At 41.8% G+C, this 20,551-nt stretch overlaps 1 protein-coding gene across 1 annotated transcript in view; it reads right to left on the bottom strand.

Annotated features, from left to right (window-relative positions):
• Positions 1–140: 140 nt before the first annotated feature.
• The window catches only part of LOC106582346 (voltage-dependent L-type calcium channel subunit beta-4), a 52,025-nt gene continuing 31,614 nt past the window's right edge, over positions 141–20,551 (bottom strand). The window contains exons 4-13 of the mRNA XM_014165366.3: positions 19,908–20,038; positions 16,518–16,594; positions 15,456–15,475; positions 14,666–14,746; positions 10,104–10,162; positions 8,539–8,648; positions 6,383–6,534; positions 5,824–5,919; positions 4,922–5,116; positions 141–2,873 (exon numbers count right to left, since the gene is read on the bottom strand). Coding sequence (XP_014020841.3) covers positions 2,619–2,873; positions 4,922–5,116; positions 5,824–5,919; positions 6,383–6,534; positions 8,539–8,648; positions 10,104–10,162; positions 14,666–14,746; positions 15,456–15,475; positions 16,518–16,594; positions 19,908–20,038 — 1,176 coding nt within the window. The 3' untranslated portion in view covers positions 141–2,618. The remainder of the gene's footprint in view (positions 2,874–4,921; positions 5,117–5,823; positions 5,920–6,382; positions 6,535–8,538; positions 8,649–10,103; positions 10,163–14,665; positions 14,747–15,455; positions 15,476–16,517; positions 16,595–19,907; positions 20,039–20,551) is intronic.

Genomic DNA, 20,551 nt, shown 5'->3' with positions numbered 1-20,551 from the left:
CTGGGTGTGCACCCCTCTGTGTTCTGTTTTTGTGGAAATAAAATAATATTTTGATAAGAAGGGCCAACTCAATAGCCTACATCTTAAGATAACATATCTGTTTGAAGATGGGAGTCAATGAAGAAAAGAGGAATCTGGACCATCATTATTCAGAGCTCTGAATTTATTTGATAAAAAAGTTCATTTTAACTAGAGTTAGTTCTCATTTTACATCAATTTCCCATAAAACATATTTATCTTTCTTCTTGATAAATTAAAAAGTTGTATTAGTCATGCAGTTTCGCATTTCCCTTTTGAATGTTATCTTTCACAAAAATAACAAGAACACAATCTCATTGAACTCCAATGAAGCCGCTAAGTAGCTGAGGGAGGAAAAGCATCAACATGCAGCACTGTACACATTTGCATAGTACATTTTTCTCTTTTTCTCTAGATTAGTTTGCCCGATTTTTTCTCTTTACCAGCATGCCTTTATAGAATACAGCACTAACGGAAATCGAGCTATCTTGGCAACAGAAGAAGGTATTCAAAGAAAACAAATGAAATATGTTGTGATTTGTTTTTTGGGGGGTTTCTGATACATACCCTCTATTGGTGCTCTATGCACAACTCGTAGCATACAGAGAGACATTCTCTGACATGAACTTCTATACACAACTCCCTAGTCTGTACCCTTCACACTCTCTTCATATGACTAAACTTCTATAATGGTTCCTAACCATTTAGACCATAAAAACTGAAATAAAATGCTACGTTTTGAGGATATGTATATGGGTAGGAGAGAAGCCACTCCATTGCTACAGTACCCCAAAAATAGTTTAAAACAAGGCCTGGGTTAAGCAATAAGGCTTTGAACAACTCATTTGTCATGGTGTTTTGATATGCAATGCTTGGGAAAGTAAAATCGTTCATTAAAAAACAACATAATTTATTTTTAATGGCCAGGACATGGAAGACTTTTAAACGGGGCAGAACAAAAGAACAGCTGATGGTTGGCAAATAATTACAATTAATTGATTTGACTTATATATCGCCTTTCTAGACACCCAAAGCGCTTTACATAGTAATTATGACCAAATGTTTGATGTTAGACTCACAATTTCTTTGTTTCATGAAATCAACAATATAACTTCATAGCAGACTGAATGAAGCGCTCTCATCCTCTTATGTGTTACTGTTGACTAAATTAATTGTTCAAATGAGAGTGTCCTAAACAACAGTCACTCACTCAACTACAGTCTCCTAGGGATTTTTCTGGCCTAACACATACATAACAGCACTGAATCATTATCCCATGACATTCTGTATATTGACAAAAAGACATGCTGCCATTGATCATTCTAAACCAATGAAACGTCGGTCCACGGACAGCCGTTATTTCTTTATTTGCCAAGCAGGACTTTCTTTGAATATATTACACTTGAATTCACAAGACCATTTAAAAGACAATAAAATATGATGCAAATGGCATCACTATAATAGGCTGCTTGTACAGTAAATGGAATGTGGTATACCTCAATTCAAATGATCAATATTTCCCTGATTGGAAGTATATCCATCTATACTAAAGCCTATCCTTTGATCATTAGTAAATTATGAAACCCATTTAAACAGTTAAAATTAAGCTCAATGGGCATATCATCCCTCTCTACTGTATATTTTATTCCTAGTCATGAGTACTAATGGAAAAACTTGAATTAGGCTATTTCCTCTTGGTTGCAGCATTCTAAAAACTGATAGGCATAATCCTCACACTAGAGTGTTAAGGTACTGTATATAACGAAGGGATGCACCCTTTCCTGAAAGAGCACAAGATATGAAACTTGCAACTCACTTAATTTACTTAGCAAATTGTTATTAGAAAAGTGTGATTTCTTGTCCTGTGCGGCACGTCGCAAATGGCATTAGCTAAGTATCATTGAGAAGAAGGGGCTAAAAGCCCTGGAAACTAGAGGATTCCGATTCAGGACCCTCCTAAAAAAATCCCTCAATATTTTGACAAACAGGAACTTTGCCTACTCTGAGAAACAGGTTGTAGGCTACAGGACTGGAAACACTCAAATCCAAGACAATTTCAAACAACTTAGTGACATTAATTAAATATACAGTGCACTGACTCTGCTGCTATTGGCTCCTGGAAATGTGCAAAGAAGTTCTGTGCTGATCGAGGGACGCTTGACGCTGTCTGGCACTGGTTCGAGGCAGGTGTTGATGGGTCACCATGACCACCACGACAGCTAGCCCTGCTAACACTGAGACAACAGGGAGTCGATGGCCAGACCACATGGTCACCTCTTTCACCCCAACGTGTCAAGGCTCGGGCCATGTTAAAAAGAAGACAAGCCCAGAGTTGGGCCTTCCCTAAAAAAAAACATGGTGAAAATCTGCCCCTCATCCTATTTTTTGTCTCCCTCATAAGAAAAAGGCATAGAGATTAGATTTTTAGTTGGTCAATGTTTACGTTTTCAGCGTGAACCAGTGCCAGAGGAAAAGCGAGGTACTAACACTTTATAAAAAAAGTTGGTTACAGTACAATTAAACTAGAGAGTGGTGATGTAGCCCTGTCGTACCCACTGTGAAGGGAAGAGAGGCCTAAGTGACATAAGGGGGTCTTCAGCTCAAAGCCTGTGCCTGGAGTCATGGCTGTAGCCTCCGGGGGAGCCGTTACGGTTGCGGTGGGGCTTGTATGTGTCCTGATAGGGGTCATGATAATCCTCCTCCACCAGGGGGTAGTGGACCTGGTCCCGGCTGTGCTGAGAGCCGGAGGACAGGCGGTTACGGCTCTTCCTCTGCCGCTCGTTGTGGTAGTTCTCGTCTGATGGCGAGTGTTCTCCTGCTGTGTGATTGCTGTTCCTGTTTGTGTTTCTTTGACCCTGTTCAGAGAGAAGGAGAGGACATATTGTATAAATTCAGCAGTTGACTATAGCATCAGCTTTTTCAAAACTGTATAATTGTATTTTTTTTTATCCTGTAGTAGTGAGCAAAACGTCCTTGATGATGAGGCTACATAAATAGGCAGCAATCCGGTATCATAATCCTGTATCACTTCACTACTAATTCATACCATTTTCAATAAATTATTTACAACCAATTTGTCCAACAACTATTCAGAAGAAATAGTCATAATTAGGGCTGTTACGGTGACCGTATTACCGCCAAACCGGCGGTCACGAGTCATGAAGGGAGTGAAATTCCACATGACCGTTTAGTCACCGTAATTAGGCTTCTCCAAGCTCTGATGCTGCTGATGGTCATTAGTAGCCTACCAAACTTGTTAACTGCCTGGTACTCAGCACTCTATTGTCCCTCTAATCACTCAATGCAAATGTTTTAGAAAATCTAATCAAACACTTCATGAGAGCCCATGAGCTCATGTTGCACAACATTTCTATAGGCTATACAATTTCACAAGAAAACAGAGTGATGACCTCTATTAAAACGAGTAGGATCCCATCAGCTTTCTATAGGTTAGGCATACTATATTTATTTCTCAACTTTCCTAATATTAAGCCAATTGTTTATCTTTAAAACAGGAGTATAGCCTACCTGGCTGACATGAAAATGAACCATGGGAAATGTGTCCTCCATTTACTATTTAAGTACATAGATTTGTATTTTTTCCCGCTGTCCCTGTTTCGAGACAGGTGCATGATAATGGTCCATTCTATATCAAAACAAATATCACACATATATTATTTAGTATGTGTAAAGACAAGATTAAATCAGGAATAGTCTGATGGGTGACAATATTAGCCTATCACTTCTGAATTCTATATTATCACTTGTGAATGATGCCCAGCATAAGAAACAACCTTTTTTTGCAACTTTTTCTAATCATGAAGGGGATGCCGCTGTGAAATTCAAGGCATTATCAAGTGCTTGTCAAATTGTGAATGAGAGACTAATGAAGTGTGTAAAGCCTCCGCAAAAAAACAAAGCAGAAATCATGCCTTTCAAGCGACTTTTTTCAAATCATCATTAGTTGCAACATGCAGCCTTATGTAACCGATGTGAAATGGCTAGCTAGTTAGCGGTGGTGCGCGCTAATAGCGTTTCAATCGGGTGACGTCACTCGCTCTGAGACCTGAAGTAGTTGTTCCCCTTGCTCTGCAATGGCTGTGGCTTTTGTGGCGCGATGGGTAACGATGCTTCGTGGGTGTCAGTTGTTGATGTGTGCAGAGGGTCCCTGGTTCAATCCCAGGTTGGGGCGAGGAGAGGGACGGAAGCTATACTGTTACACTTACAATGTTTTATAGAACAACTAAAGTTACATTAATAACTTTAAATTAAGCATATAGAAGTGCCTATTTCTTTGTTAACCACTCAACACAGAATAGCCACATGTGTGCACTCTCAAATCATTTGGAGAAAATATGTATATTTTGTTCAATTGTTTTCTTCATACAATAATTTAAAAGAATAATGTCACAGAATTCTAAGCAAATCTTGTCTGCTAAATGAACTAGTGTAGCCCACAGCCATATGGCAGAGCCAGATCAGTACCTAACATAAGGACAACTCAGAGTATGCTACTCTGTTCTTCTGAAATAGACTACATTTTCTTCATATCATGTTTCTTTAGACCTGTCTAAAATAAATAATGGATATATTGTGAAGGTGTAGGCTATATTACATGGATTTATTAGACTTTTTAAAATGTAGATGTTCCAAAGGTCTACATCAGTGGCTTGTAGACTATGTGTGGAAGCCAGGACATGCTAAATGTTTTTATGTTAATTAACGGTCAAATACCGTGAGACCAACAGTTATTTACTTGACAATCACCAACTGACAAAATGTTGTGACCGCCACAGCCCGAGATAATAGCTATTGCCACCTCATCTACTTTAACACTATAAGACCAGTTTCCCAGTCAAATAAGAGGGCAAATATCAGTCAAAGTAAGGTCAGGTTGATTCACCGGTTGGTTGACCAGCCCAGTTATAGCTGTGGGGTACGGAGAGAGGGCAGTGGATCCCAGGTTGCGGCCCAGCAGAGGGTTAAGAGGGGTGCTCAGGGAGGTGTGTGTTGCCCTCCAGTAGGCTTCCAGGTACTCTGCCAGGTGATCACATGCATCCTCCAGCTGATTCTCATCCAGAATGATGTCAAACATTTCCTAAGAGACAGGGGGAGGGGAGAGAGAGCAAGAGAGCGAGAGAGACAGAGTGACAGAGAGAGAGGGAGAGAGGGGAGACCAGAGAGACATTACGACTTAGTGACTGAGGGATTGAGTTGCTGGTAGTAGCAGTTAACAGGATGTACTGTCGGTTATTGTCCCTTATGGGAGGCCAGAGACCAGCAGTTAACAGGATGTACTGAGGGTTATTGTCCCTTATGGGAGGCCAGAGACCAGCAGTTAACAGGGTGTACTGAGGGTTATTGACCCTTATGGGAGGCCAGAGACCAGCAGTTAACAGGGTGGACTGAGGGTTATTGTCCCTTATGGGAGGCCAGAGACCAGCAGTTAACAGGATGTACTGAGGGTTATTGTCCCTTATGGGAGGCCAGAGACCAGCAGTTAACAGGATGTACTGAGGGTTATTGTCCCTTATGGGAGGCCAGAGACCAGCAGTTAACAGGGTGTACTGAGGGTTATTGACCCTTATGGGAGGCCAGAGACCAGCAGTTAACAGGGTGTACTGAGGGCTATTGTCCCTTATGAGAGGCCAGAGACCAGCAGTTAACAGGGTGTACTGAGGGTTATTGTCCCTTATGGGAGGCCAGAGCCCAGCAGTTGACAGGGTGTATTGAGGGTTATTGTCCCTTATGGGAGGCCAGAGACCAGCAGTTGACAGGATGTACTGAGGGTTATTGTATACCTACCGGAGGGCACTGTGCTAGTTTATCTGCTGCCACCAGCTGCACGTTCAAGTGTTTGCTCTGGGATTTCCCTCTCGACTTGATCAACCGCTGCAGAACCTGTGGATAGTTTATATATTCACAGTGCTGGACTTGGACTGAAATAGGCTACGGTACACATTTTGGGTGCCGGTACTGTTTATTTTTAGGTGCAGGAGCTCCACAATACTTTTGAGATAATATTCTATAAGAGGAACAGGAGCTCAAGCTGTAGAACATTTTATGACGAGCTCCTGCCCAAGTCAAGCACTGTATATATCAAGTCAGAAGAAAGCAGCAACACAAATCAGCATGGGTCAGGGATGGAAATAGAAAAATGGCAAAACTTTGAATTCACATTAAAAAAAACTCTTACATGTCACTCGGTGGCAGAGGAATTTGGGTACAACTGTGTGTATAAAAACAGCCGAATTCATACATGCCAAAATGATTTTACTCTCGGAGCCTGGTTCCCTCCCATTTCCACCTTTGGTATGTAGCAAAATTAGAACCATTTGAGGATAAGGGGAAGCCTAAAACTTACTTTAGGAGAGGACACTTTAACATGGACGATGATAGGTGCTAAGGACGTCTTTATGAGCTGGGTTGGATGGTTGATTGTGTCAGCATCCAAGACCACCAGCTGTAAGGATCTGGCCAGCTCAAATATCCTCTCAATCTCACTCTGAACCTCCGCTGTGGGGAACCAGAACAGTGATCACAGATGGTGGATGAACAACCCTTTATAATGCCAAAATCAAAGACATCAATTCAACACATTCTGTGTAATACACACTTTATAGTACAGCATGTACAGTACCAGTCAAATGTTGGGACACACCTACTCATTCAAGGGTTTTTCTTTATTTTTACTATTTTCTACATTGTAGAATAATAGTGAACACATCAAAACTATGAAATAACACATATGGAATCATGTTGTAACCAAAAAAGTGTTAAACAAATCAAAATATATTTTATATTTGAGATTCTTCAAAGTAGCCACCCTTTGCCTTGATGACAGCTTTGCACACTCTTGGCATTCTCTCAACCAGCTTCATGAGGAATGCTTTTCCAACAGTCTTGAAGGAGTTCCCACATATGCTGAGCACTTGATGGCTGCTTTTCCTTTACTTTGCGGTCCATCTCATACCAAACCATCTCAATTGGGTTGAGGTCGGGTGATTGTGAAGTCCAGGTCATCTGGTGCAGCACTATCACTCTCCTTCTTGGTCAAATAGCCCTTACACAGACTGGAGGTGTGTTTTGGGTCATTGTCCTGTTGAAAAACAAATGATAGTCCCACTAAGCGCAAACCAGATGGGATGGCGTATCGCTGCAGAATGCTGTGGTAGCCATGCTGTTTAAGTGTGCCTTGCATTCTAAATAAATCACTGACATTGTCACCAGAAAAGCCCCCCAAACCATCACAACTCCTCCATGCTGCATGATGGGAACCACACATGCGGAGATCATCCGTTCACCTACTCTGCGTCTCACAAAGACATGGCGGTTGAAATCAAATATCTCAAATTTGGACTCATCAGACCAAAGGACAGATTTCCACCGGTCTAATATCCATTGCTCGTGTTTCTTGGCCCAAGCAAGTCTCTTCTTATTATTGGTGTCCTTTAGTAGTGGTTTCTTTGCAGCAATTCGTCCATGAAGGCCTGATTCACGCAGTCTCCTCTGAACAGTTGATGTTGAGATATGTCTGTTACTTGAACTCCGTTAACTCTAATGAACTTATCCTCTGCAGCAGAGGTAACTCTGGGTCTTCCTTTCCTGTGGCGGTCCTCATGAGAGCCAGTTTCATCATAGTGCTTGATGGTTTTTGCGACTGCACTTGAAAAAACTTTAAAAGTTCTAGAAATGTTCCAGATTGACTGACCTTCATGTCTTAAAGTAATGATGGACTGTCGTTTCTCTTTCCTTATTTGAGCTGTTCTTGACATAATATGGAATTAGTCTTTTACCAAATAGGTCTATCTTCTGTATACCACCTCTACCTTGTTACAACACAACTGATGAGCTGAAACGCATTAAGAAGGAAATAAATTCCACAAATTAACTTTTAACAAGGCACACCTGTTAATTGAAATGCATTCCAGGTGACTACCTCATGAAGCTGGTTTGAGAGAATGCCAAGAGTGTGCAAAGCTATCATCAAGGCAAAGGGTGGCTACTTTGAAGAATCTGAAATATATTTTGATTTGTTTAATAACACTTTTTTGGCTACTAAATGATTCCATATGTGTTATTTCATAGTTTTGATGTCTTCACTATTATCCTACAATGTAGAAAATAGCAAAAATAAAGAAAAACCCCTGAATGAGTAGGTGTGTCCAAACTTTTGACTGGTACTGTATAATTAAGCAATAATGCACGAGGGGGTGTGGCATATGGCCAATATACCACAACTAAGGGCTATTCTTAAGCACGACGCCACGAGAAGTGCCTGGATACAGCCCTTAACAAACCCCCAAGCTGCCTTACTGCGATTATAAACTGATTACCAACATAATTAGAACAGTGAAAATAAATGTTTTGTCATAATACCCCTGGTATACAGTCGGATATACCATAGCTTTCAGCCAATCAGCATTCAGGGCTTGAACCACCCAGTTTATAATTTCCTTTTTAACATATACAAAACATCTGAGTGAAGAATAACAGTATTCAGTGTCATCCAGATGATACCTAGGTTGGACCTGGTGTTGGATCTTTCGATGATGGCCCGCTTGCTGGGGTTGTTGAGCACTGACCTCTTGGCCAGAGCTATATCTGCTGTTACTCTCGTAATAGATATCCTAAATGCAACAGATTCAATGGATACAGAATATCACAAACCCACATGTAAAGTATGGCTACTACCATGTTTATAATACTAGAGAAAGTGTTTAGTCAAAACAGGTGGTCAGATTATTTACTTTGGCAAAGTATTCAATGATCATGTATAACTGCTTTACATATCCTGAGAGTACAAAACATTAAGAACACCTGCTCTTTCCATGACATAGACTGACCAGGTGAATATTAGCCTATCACTTGTGAATGATGCCCAGCGTAATAAACTGCATTTTTTCGAGACTTTTTCTAAACACAGTCGCACACCTCATGTAGCCTAGCCCATAGGCCTATATGTTTTGTTAAGGTTTGTATCACAACTAAAGTGGCCAAATAACTTCTTAAAATTAAGCACATTAATCCGCTTTACAAGGGGGCTAGAGCCTAACTAGCATATATAAGCAGTGCGTGAGTTTCAAGTTTGGGGAAGAACATTTTCACCATAACAATGCACCTTTATAATAAAAGCATTACATGCATAATTGCATTTGAGGTCACTTTTGATAATAGTGTTTTCCCACTAATGGAACATTTGTATTTATAGCCTACTACCATGTGTGCATTGCTGCGCTTATTGTATGAAGAAATAGCCTAATAGTTTAATACAAAAAATGAAGAACACCTGCTCTTTCCGTGACAAAGACTGACCAGGTGAATCCAGGTGAAAGCTATGATCCCTTATTGATGTCACTTGTTAAATCCACTTCAATTGGGAGTGCTACGCAATATTAGGAAGGTGTTTACACTGAGTATACCAAACATTAGGAACACCTTCCTAATATTGAGTTGCATCCCCTTTGCCCTCAGAACGCCTTAATTCGTTGGGGCATGGACTTTAAAAGGTGTCCAAAGCATTCGACAGGGATGATGGTCCATGTTGACTCCAACGCTTCCCACAGTTGTGTCAAGTTGGCTGGATGTCCTTTGGGTGGTGGATCATTCTTGATACACGCGGGAAACTGTTGAGCGTGAAAAACCCAGCAGTGTTGCAGTTCTTGACACACTCCAACCTGTGCACCTGGCATCTACTACCATACCCCCTTTAAAGGCACTCAAATATATTGACTTGCCCATTCACCCTCTGAATGGCACACATACACAATCCATGTCTCAATTGGCTCAAGGCTTCAAAATCCTTCTTTAACCTGCTCCTCCCCTTCATCTAAACTGATTGAAGTGGATTTAACAGGTGACATCAATAAGGGATCATAACTTTCACCTGGATTCACCTGGTCAGTCTATGTCATGTTTTGTACATTCAGTGTATTTTCCGCACTAGCTTATAGTAGTTTGCATAGGTGCCATGAGCAGCTGAGAGCCTGATGCTACAGTAAGCATGCAGAGTGTTAGTGCAATATGAAGGGATAGGGTTGACAGTATGCAGGGACAGGGATAGTGCCGACAACACAACTCCTCACCTGCCATCAAACCTGTGCTTCAGGAAGTCAAAGAGCGCTTTCTGCATCATGTCTGTCACCTGCACACGCAGCACACAGAGCCAGGGAGAGCAGCAGAGGATGGCAGAGGAGAAAGTTAGGAAAGGATGGAGAAAAAGGAGGGAAAGAGAGAAAGTGAGGTTGAGAAAGTGAGGGAAAGTGAAAAAGGTTGACAGCCAGAAAGGAAATAAACCAGTAGAAATTCATTGACAATTCCTCACAGCTACAGCAAGCCTTTCGAAGAGCCTTCCTCATGGCAAGAAAGCCCTTGTGACAAGACCCATTTCATATGGTGAAGCTACATACCTTGATGTTCAATGTTAAAAAATAGCACATGTTATGGACAAAGGTGCCCAAGGATGTCAAAAGAACAGTTGTCAACCTTGTCTTCCTTTTTGATTTCAGTATGAGTGCTAAATTAAGACCCTGTCCCATATTTCCCCATCTACCACCATTACCCATCCAATAAAGATTTCTCCATATTCCTCATTATGACATCCAACCGTTAGGTCCATCCAAGCTCCTCTTGCCCTGCCTGTGAATTATCCCACTGGTCCAAAACATCCAGCAAAGGAGAAGCATGATCTCTGGTTTTTTTCCACCTCATTTTCTACAGAATTAATCCTGGTTACATTAAATAAGGTGATTAAGGCCTAAAATGAAGTGTCATAAAAACTCGGTGTGATGAATTGGGCTATAGCAGATCAGACCAGTCTCCATTAATGCTATTTTTGCAAGGTATTTCAATTAGAATCTGAAGATGAAAAGAACTGTAGTTGCAAGGACAAGGCTAGCAAGGAGCAGGGAGCAATTGTTATATGGTATATCCACATATATAACGACAAGGAGTTGAAGACAATTTGTGTGCTTTGCACACAACAATAACCATATTCCATATACACTGAACAAAATTCAAAAGGCACTCGCACATCTGAGCTATGTTTTTTTGCAGGTGCATGGTAACAGTTGAATAAGATGAGAAAAAAGAAGAAAGCCGCACACTGCTCTAGATAGTATCACTGCTTTACATTTCAACCTCAAGGCCTTCGTCAGAGCTTTGTGAGTTTTCTTTTAAATAGCACCCTTATAGCTCCACCCACATCCATTCAATGCATCGAATGGGCTTGGAGTCGAGGGGAAATAAGTGTTACACAAATATAACAATGTGCATTTCATAAATATTCTAATAAAGTGTGTACGTATTAAACACGTCTGTAAAACCACAATGACGACATCGACCCATCAAGCAAGTTTTCATAAATCAATAAAAACTTCAGAGTAATCTGAAATGGTGGAATTAATTCATGTTCACATTTACAGCATAACATACATAGGCATTTCATCATTAAAACCTTTAACAAATAATGTCTAGAGGGTGAAAATCCCAAAACATTCTCTTAAGCTCAGCATATTATTTATATCACCTCCCCTGTCTGATATCTTAACTTTCTCTATGACACAAAATCTAAAGGTTTTTGGTTATTAAAATGTACTGAGACTGGATAATCCCTGTCGTGTCTCCTGATTTAACTTTTATGTTAAGTAATTGTCTGTTTTAAAGAACGAGAGGTTTTACCTACATAACACAGCCCACATGGACATTTAATCATGTAGATAACATGGGTGGTGGAGCATGCTATAATGTCATTTATTGTGAACAGTTTTCCTGTATGTGGGTGGCAGAAATATTCACACATCCTAATGTTACACTGTGCGCAACCTCTGCATTTATAGCTACCATTCGGAAGAGGGCGTAAAAGAGCCTGGCTCATTTTCTTTTGTGGCTGGCTGTTGGCATGGACCAAAATAATTGCGTAAATTGCGACCTCTCCTATATACAATAAGTGGTGGATCGTTAAATACAGCTGGCAAAGCTGGGTCCGATGATAAAACATGCCAGTGTTTCTTGACAGCATCTCCCACTTTGCGCGAGTTCATGTGGTGGTGAACATTATAGTGTTCTTTAGCTCTAGTGGCTCTTTCTGTAGCAGTTCCTCTCATGTTTTCCCTAATGCCAAATTAAGAGCTTCATCCACACATTGTGAAGAGTAGCCTCTTAAAAACCTATCGTGCAAATCCGCTGCTTTTTCTAGATAGTCCTCTGTGGAGTGGCATATACTGCGCAGTCTGAAAAACTGGCTTCTAGGAAGTCCTCTTTTTAATGGCTCGGGTGGAAGCTGTCCCCCTGTGATAAAGTATTTCTGTCCATTTCTTTTCTATACAGAGTTGTAAACAGGGTTCCATTTGATTTCTCAATCGACATGTCGAGGCAATGAACACGTTTAGTGTCACATTCAATAGTGAATTTGAGATTGGGGTCAATGTCATTGAGTAATGGTATCAAGTCTGACAGCTCTTCTCTCGTCAATATATTGATACCACTTCAGGACTTTACTCACAAATGGATTTTCGTTTTCATTGTTAACAAAACGTACAAAATGTCCCACATAAAGGTTAGCATAGCTCGGAGTGAATGTGGAGCCCATCGATGATCCATTCGTTTGGAAGTAGTATTCATTATCAAACCTGAAATAGTTATACATGAAAACATATTCAGCCAGCTCTAGAATAACGTTTGTTGGTGGGTAGTTGTTAGTATCTCGGTCTCTCACATCGTGAGCACGGTCTGCCAGCCCCCAGTATGGGGAATGCTGGTATATAGACTCTCGACATCTAACGTGACCAAAATACAGTCTTCTGTTAATCACGTTAATGGTGAAATCTTGTTTATGAAGTCTATTGAGTCTTTAACATATGATGGCTATGCTTGCAGATGAGATTTAATAAACTAGTCTACAAAGTTCGACAACGGTTCAAGAATTGAGCATATTCCTGCAACCACTGGTCTGCCTGGATAATATACAGTGAACAAAAATATAAACGCAACATGTAAAGTGCTGGTCCCATGTTACATGAGCCGAAATAAAAGATCCCAGAAATGTTACATATACACAAAAAACGCATTTCTCTCAGGTTTTGTGCACAAATTTGTTTACATCCCCTGATAGTGAACATTCAAGTCTTTGTAGAGATAATCCATCCACCTGACAGGTGTGGCATATCATGAAGCTGATTAAACAGCATGATCATTACACAAGTGCACCTTGTGCTGGGGACAATAAAAGGTCACTCTAAAATTGGCGGTTTTGTCATATTACTCAATGCTACAGATGTCCAAAGTTCTGAGGGACCATGCAATTTTCATAATGACTGCAGGAATGTCCACCAGAGCCATTGCCAGAGAATTCAATGTTCATTTCTTGACGATAAGCCACCTCCAATGTCGTTTTAGAGAATTTGGCAGTACGTCCAACCGGCTTCACAACCGCAGACCACTTGTAACCACGCCAGCCCAGGACCTCCACATCCAGCTTCTTCACCTGCGGGATCGTCTGAGGGGAGGAGGGCGGGGCGCTGAGAAGTATTTCTATCAGTAATAAAGCCCTTTTGTCGGGAAAAACTCATTCTGATTGGCTGGACCTGGCTCCCCATTGGGTGTGCCCCTTCCCAGTAATGTGAAGTCCATAGATTAGTGCCTAAATAATGTATTTCAATTGACTGATTTCCTTATATGAACTGTAACTCACCAAAATCTTTGAAATTGTTGCATGTTGCGTTTATATTTTAGTTCAGAATATTTCACAGGAACGTTAACATTTTTTCTTTTACATTTCACAAGGGACATTTTTTGAGGAAAAAGGATGTTCGGTAAGCTCTCTTGACATTGAGCATTAATAACAACAGCATCATGCTGTTCACACAAGTCAGTGTAATTGGATCGTTTGGACCTATAGACACGTCTCTGTAAATTCTGCAAAAAAAGTCACATTAAGAAAAAGAAATTGTGCCTCCATTTCATCCACCTTTACATAACCTTGTCTTTGACAAAAATGTCTTGTTTATTTTTTTACACTGTATTATCACACACACACACACACACACACACACACACACACACACACACACACACACACACACACACACACACACACACACACACACACACACACACACACACACACACACACACACACACACACACACACACACAGAGCTTCTTCTGGTGCTGTTAATCTCTGTGTTTCTAATTTCAAGCCATGCTCTACTTTTGCAGACTGATGTGTTTTACCCAGAAGGTTGTTACCACGGCAACACAGTGGCGCTGCGATGAGGACCGACGATGATCCTGGCTCCCCACTTCCCCCATACATATCAAGGAAAAGATGCTGCCCTCCTTTTTCTGCAAACCCTCATTGGTGGTTAGTTACCAATGAATGGATAACCCAGACATAGCTGTTATTTTTGGATACCTCCAAATATCTACTCTGATAATGAACGGGGGAGTTATTCACTGTCAGTGAACCTCTTCAATGAAGCTGCATCTCAACCACTGGTCTGCATGCTGACGGTTCCAAAAGGGAGAGCTGGGAATTGGAGTCACTGTATGGCACACAACCAAATATTGCAGTTGTTCTGAATAGCTGTTTTGGAGGCCGAATAAAACACTTTACAAGAGACTGAAATATTATTGTTATGATGCCTACCTCATATCCCTTCAGGGACGGTCCTACCAGGACCACTGGTCTCATGGAGGGGACCACGTCATAGGGAGGGATGTGTTCAGTCTGTAGCAGAGGTCGAGGGTTAGAGGGAGCAAAGACACAGCAACAGTAACATGTAACATCACATTCGCCATTAAGTCCTTTTATTAGGTATTATTTAATACCAAGAAAGTGTATCTGTGGAATTACAGTGTTACAACAGTGTTACAACACAGGTACAAAATAATGAGTATAACAGTAGCTGGATATATTACTATCAGCCATTAAGTTATGCTATTAAGACATTGGGACGTTTCTGTTTTACTTCCTGATAATGTGCTGAAAAAGTGTTATAATTACAATACTGCCAGCAGATCATTGTTAAAGATGAGCCATCCAATTCATTTATGCAACTCCTATTTTTCTTTGGTCAATCAATTTAATAGCATCATTAAGCCCTGGTACTTGCCAGGGCTGGAATGAAATAAAAGAAGACAGGTCTAAATGGTATTAAAGTGAGCTCAATCAGGTCTGCAAAGACACTTCATAGTATTTATTCCTAAGATATTAATTGGGGTGAATAAAGTCAAACCTATTAGTTAGTCTGTATGCCTATAATAAAGATTGAAACGCTGATATGGAGGATGCCATTGCACCTAGATTAATAATACAGTAATATATATATAATACAGTATATTATTAATCTAGGTGCAACCAGATTCTGTGTGGGGACAGATCTTGGGGTTTACCTGTGCGTGGATTAAAGTGAATAAAAAGTGTTTATACTACTCACCACTTTCTGCTTCTGTTTTCCTGTAAAAATGAGAAAACAACTGATAATTGCCTTTGAATGCAAGGCGGAAACGTAATACAATATACAGTACAACACATTAGAGAGATACCTTTTCACTATTCCTCTAATACTGATGGAAATATTTCAAGAGTACAATAATGGATGCAAATACCTTATCACACAAATAAATGAAGTACTACATGTACAGTATGTAGACAGTATATTAGTGGTCAAAACACTTGATTTATTTGTTGCTTCTATTCCAAACCTTCCTTTGCAGGTGACAGCCTTGGTTACACTTGTTAAGTGAGTCTGCTAAAGCCTTTGGTAAGTTGCATTATCATTTAAAAGTGTTTATTTCCTTAAAAATAAATTAAAATGGAGTAATATTTCAATTTATGTTAAGATGGATATAATATTTGGATAAAGCATCTCTCATCTTAACTTGTCATCAAACCATAATATTTCACCCAACAGAGTTGGGGCTATAGGGTTATGTTTGTCTTAAAGCAAACTCAATGCATGGACATAATGCTTGTCCATAATCCTCTTGGAGGAAGAGGAGGAGGAGTGGACTGAGAGTGCATGGCTCACCTCATTCCAGTCCAATAGAACGTGCATGGCACATTCTGGAAGACACAAAGATCGCACAACTCCACATTCCATCCACCTAACCTCCAGCCACTGTTCCCTATTTTCACATATTAACTTACTCTAAAAGTTTGTATTGAGCAGCTGCAGCATTTTGAAGTAACTCGATTTTTCTCATTAGAGTAGAACAATGACATTGGGTACATATACTCTGACAACCATTCAGTTCATAGTTCACTAATGTGAAGTGAGCGACAGTTCGTCTAACACTGGATTTGATATGTTAATAAACATATAATAAACAATAATAATACATAAATAATAATAGTTAATAAACAACACACTGAGCAACAATGATATGGTATGTTAGAGACAAGGACAATTAGATCATAGTTTTAGATGATCAATTAATCATTCTGACAAACGGGTAGCGAGGCGCTGGACCTAATAGGCTTCTGTCTGGAGGCTCACCTGCAGAGGGAGGGTTGGATTTGAACCCGCCTGAAACCATGTCTCCTAGACTGGAGGAGGAATTCCCACTGGACTTACTGCAAGGCACAAAGGATAATAGACAGAGCGAGAGAAGAAACATTAATGTGGAACACAGACAGATAGTCTCATCCATCACGGGAGTCCCACACAACTCCCATCCTCAGGAGAAACAGGGTAAATAACAGTTCTCTGTCTTTAATCAGTCATTTTATTGTTACTTTAGACATCCTTGGTGTTTTAATGTTATTTAATTATTCTCTGTTATTGCCTTTTGCTTGTTTTTATCTCTTTCATTGTATTATTTATTACTGTAAGTTTGTTACAGTTTTAAATGCACTTCTAAACTAAAGTTTGATTTGTGTCCATGTTGAATATTTAGCATTAGAATATAATGATCTACCAGTAGAATGATCTACCAGTAGAATGGTCTACCAGTAGAATGGTCTACCAGTAGAATGATCTACCAGTAGAATGATCTACCAGTAGAATGGTCTACCAGTAGAATGATCTACCAGTAGAATGATCTACCAGTAGAATGGTCTACCAGTAGAATGGTCTACCAGTAGAATGGTCTACCAGTAGAATGATCTACCAGTAGAATGGTCTACCAGTAGAATGATCTACCAGTAGAATGATCTACCAGTAGAATGGTCTACCAGTAGAATGGTCTACCAGTAGAATGATCTACCAGTAGAATGATCTACCAGTAGAATGATCTACCAGTAGAATGATCTACAGTAGAATGGTCTACCAGTAGAATGATCTACCAGTAGAATGGTCTACCAGTAGAATGATCTACCAGTAGAATGGTCTACCAGTAGAATGGTCTACCAGTAGAATGGTCTACCAGTAGAATGATCTACCAGTAGAATGGTCTACCAGTAGAATGATCTACCAGTAGAATGGTCTACCAGTAGAATGGTCTACCAGTAATGGTCTACCAGTAGAATGGTCTACCAGTAGAATGATCTACCAGTAGAATGGTCTACCAGTAGAATGATCTACCAGTAGAATGGTCTACCAGTAGAATGATCTACCAGTAGAATGGTCTACCAGTAGAATGGTCTACCAGTAGAATGATCTACCAGTAGAATGATCTACCAGTAGAATGGTCTACCAGTAATGGTCTACCAGTAGAATGGTCTACCAGTAGAATGGTCTACCAGTAGAATGATCTACCAGTAGAATGATCTACCAGTAGAATGGTCTACCAGTAGAATGATCTACCAGTAGAATGATCTACCAGTAGAATGGTCTACCAGTAATGGTCTACCAGTAGAATGGTCTACCAGTAGAATGATCTACCAGTAGAATGGTCTACCAGTAGAATGATCTACCAGTAGAATGGTCTACCAGTAGAATGATCTACCAGTAGAATGATCTACCAGTAGAATGGTCTACCAGTAGAATGATCTACCAGTAGAATGGTCTACCAGTAATGGTCTACCAGTAGAATGGTCTACCAGTAGAATGGTCTACCAGTAGAATGGTCTACCAGTAGAATGGATGAATACTATAAATACATGCTAGAATAGATGAGTATTGACAACACATTGTTCCAGGAATTGTGATAACAAAGGGGCTGGAATTAAAGAGGCTAATATATAATTTATGAGCAGTGATTGTCTTGGAAATAATATCTATCGAGGCACTATGTGAGATGACATACCCACTGTTTTACCACAATTGTTACATAACGTAACCCTCGGCAACATGAGGCCAATGCTGAAGTGTCCTTTAAAGTAGACAACAAAGAGTTAAAACAGAGCTGAATGACTCAATAGTGGGAGAGTGACTATTCTCTCTGTCATAGTCGGCAATGAGGAAACTAATATAAGATGATGCATATCATCTCTTTCATATTAGTGTCACCTAAGAAACACGTCACCAATCTGTTATTATGAGTAAACCATCCTAGTTACCGCAGAGCCAGACCTGAAGTAGGTGTCCTCTCATCAGACCCACCCATGTCACTTTCCCTCTTCAGTAACCTTTTATAATACTTTTATAAATGCTTAATAAAGTAGTTTATAAATAGTTGATTAATGCTTATTCAGGACATTTCTTAGAAGCTGTTATCCCCTCTCCAACCCCCAACCCACCCTTCAACACACCCACCCAACCAACCCCCCCAGTCCCTAAACCCACCCTCCAACACAGCCCCTCCACCCAACCAACCCCCCCAGCACCTAAACCCACCCTTCAACACACCCAACCAACCCCCCCAGCTCCTAAACCCACCCTCCAACACAGCCCCTCCACCCAACCAACCCCCCCAGCTCCTAAACCCACCCTCCAACACAGCCCCCTCACCCAACCAACCCCCCCCACACCCTAAACCCACCCTCCAACACAGCCCCCTCACCCAACCAAACCCCCCCACACCCTAAACCCACCCTCCAACACAGCCCCCTCACCCAACCAAACCCCCCCAGACCCTAAACCCACCCTCCAACACAGCCCCCTCACCCAACCAAACCCCCCCAGACCCTAAACCCACCCTCCAACACAGCCCCCTCACCCAACCAAACCCCCCCACACCCTAAACCCACCCTCCAACACAGCCCCCTCACCCAACCAAACCCCCCCAGACCCTAAACCCACCCTCCAACACAGCCCCCTCACCCAACCAAACCCCCCCACACCCTAAACCCACCCTCCAACACAGCCCCCTCACCCAACCAAACCCCCCCACACCCTAAACCCACCCTCCAACACAGCCCCTCCACCTACCCAACCAAACCCCCAGCCCCTAAACCCACCCTCCAACACAGCCCCTCCACCTACCCAACCAAACCCCCAGCCCCTAAACCCACCCTCCAACACAGCCCCCTCACCCAACCAAACCCCCCCACACCCTAAACCCACCCTCCAACACAGCCCCCTCACCCAACCAAACCCCCCCACACCCTAAACCCACCCTCCAACACAGCCCCTCCACCTACCCAACCAAACCCCCAGCCCCTAAACCCACCCTCCAACACAGCCCCCTCACCCAACCAAACCCCCCCAGACCCTAAACCCACCCTCCAACACAGCCCCTCCACCTACCCAACCAAACCCCCAGCCCCTAAACCCACCCTCCAACACAGCCCCTCCACCTACCCAACCAAACCCCCAGCCCCTAAACCCACCCTCCAACACAGCCCCTCCACCCAACCAACCCCCCAGCCCCTAAACCCACCCTCTAACACAGCCCCTCCACCTACCCAACCAAACCCCCAGCCCCTAAACCCACTCTCCAACACAGCCCCTCCACCCAACCAAACCCTCCCAGCACCAGCCCAGCCCATTCGCCCAACCAAGCCCACCCCCTCAATAAACTTCTCATCCCACAGCCCCTGCCCAGCCCCTCAACCACGGCCTTACCCGTAAGAGCGTGTACCTCTCTTCTGCTCCTGCTGTAGACGGATGTTCTCTAGTTTCAGAGGGCTGGGGATGAATCCGATCTCACAGCCCTCCTTCACCAGCCGGCCGATCCACCAGTCATTACTGTACTTCTGTAGTGGACAAGACAACATAAAACAACACAATGAGTGAAGTGAGTGTGTGTGTGTTTGTGTTTGTTATACACTGACATATACACTCACTGCTGTACGTCTGTAGTGGACAAGACAACACAAAACAACACAATCACTCAGAACAGAAGAGAGTGTGCAAACTCCACAGAAAAATACACACTATATGTGGTTGTGGGCAATGCAACACAAAACGAATGTCTTAGAACAAAAGTGTGTAACAATTCATAGACATACAGTCAGGGCCGGCTCTAGCCTTTTGGGGGCCTGTCATGCCAAATAGTGTCCCCCTCTGCGTCACAATGGGATTCGATGAGTTCTAGCTTCTGTTGCTAGGTCTGTTGCTAGGTCTGTTGCTAGGTCTGTTGCTAGGTCTGTTGCTAGGTCTGTTGCTAGGTCTGTTGCTAGGTCTGTTGCTAGGTCTGTTGCTAGGTCTGTTGCTAGGTCTGTTGCTAGGTCTGTTGCTAGAACTTGCAACATTAATTTGTAAACTTT

Source organism: Salmo salar, chromosome 21 (assembly GCF_965601325.2).
Source record: "Salmo salar chromosome 21, fSalSal1, whole genome shotgun sequence".
Taxonomy (NCBI): domain Eukaryota; kingdom Metazoa; phylum Chordata; class Actinopteri; order Salmoniformes; family Salmonidae; genus Salmo; species Salmo salar.
The sequence above is the reverse complement of the archived record's forward strand: the minus strand, read 5'-3'. Positions and strand labels throughout refer to the sequence as shown.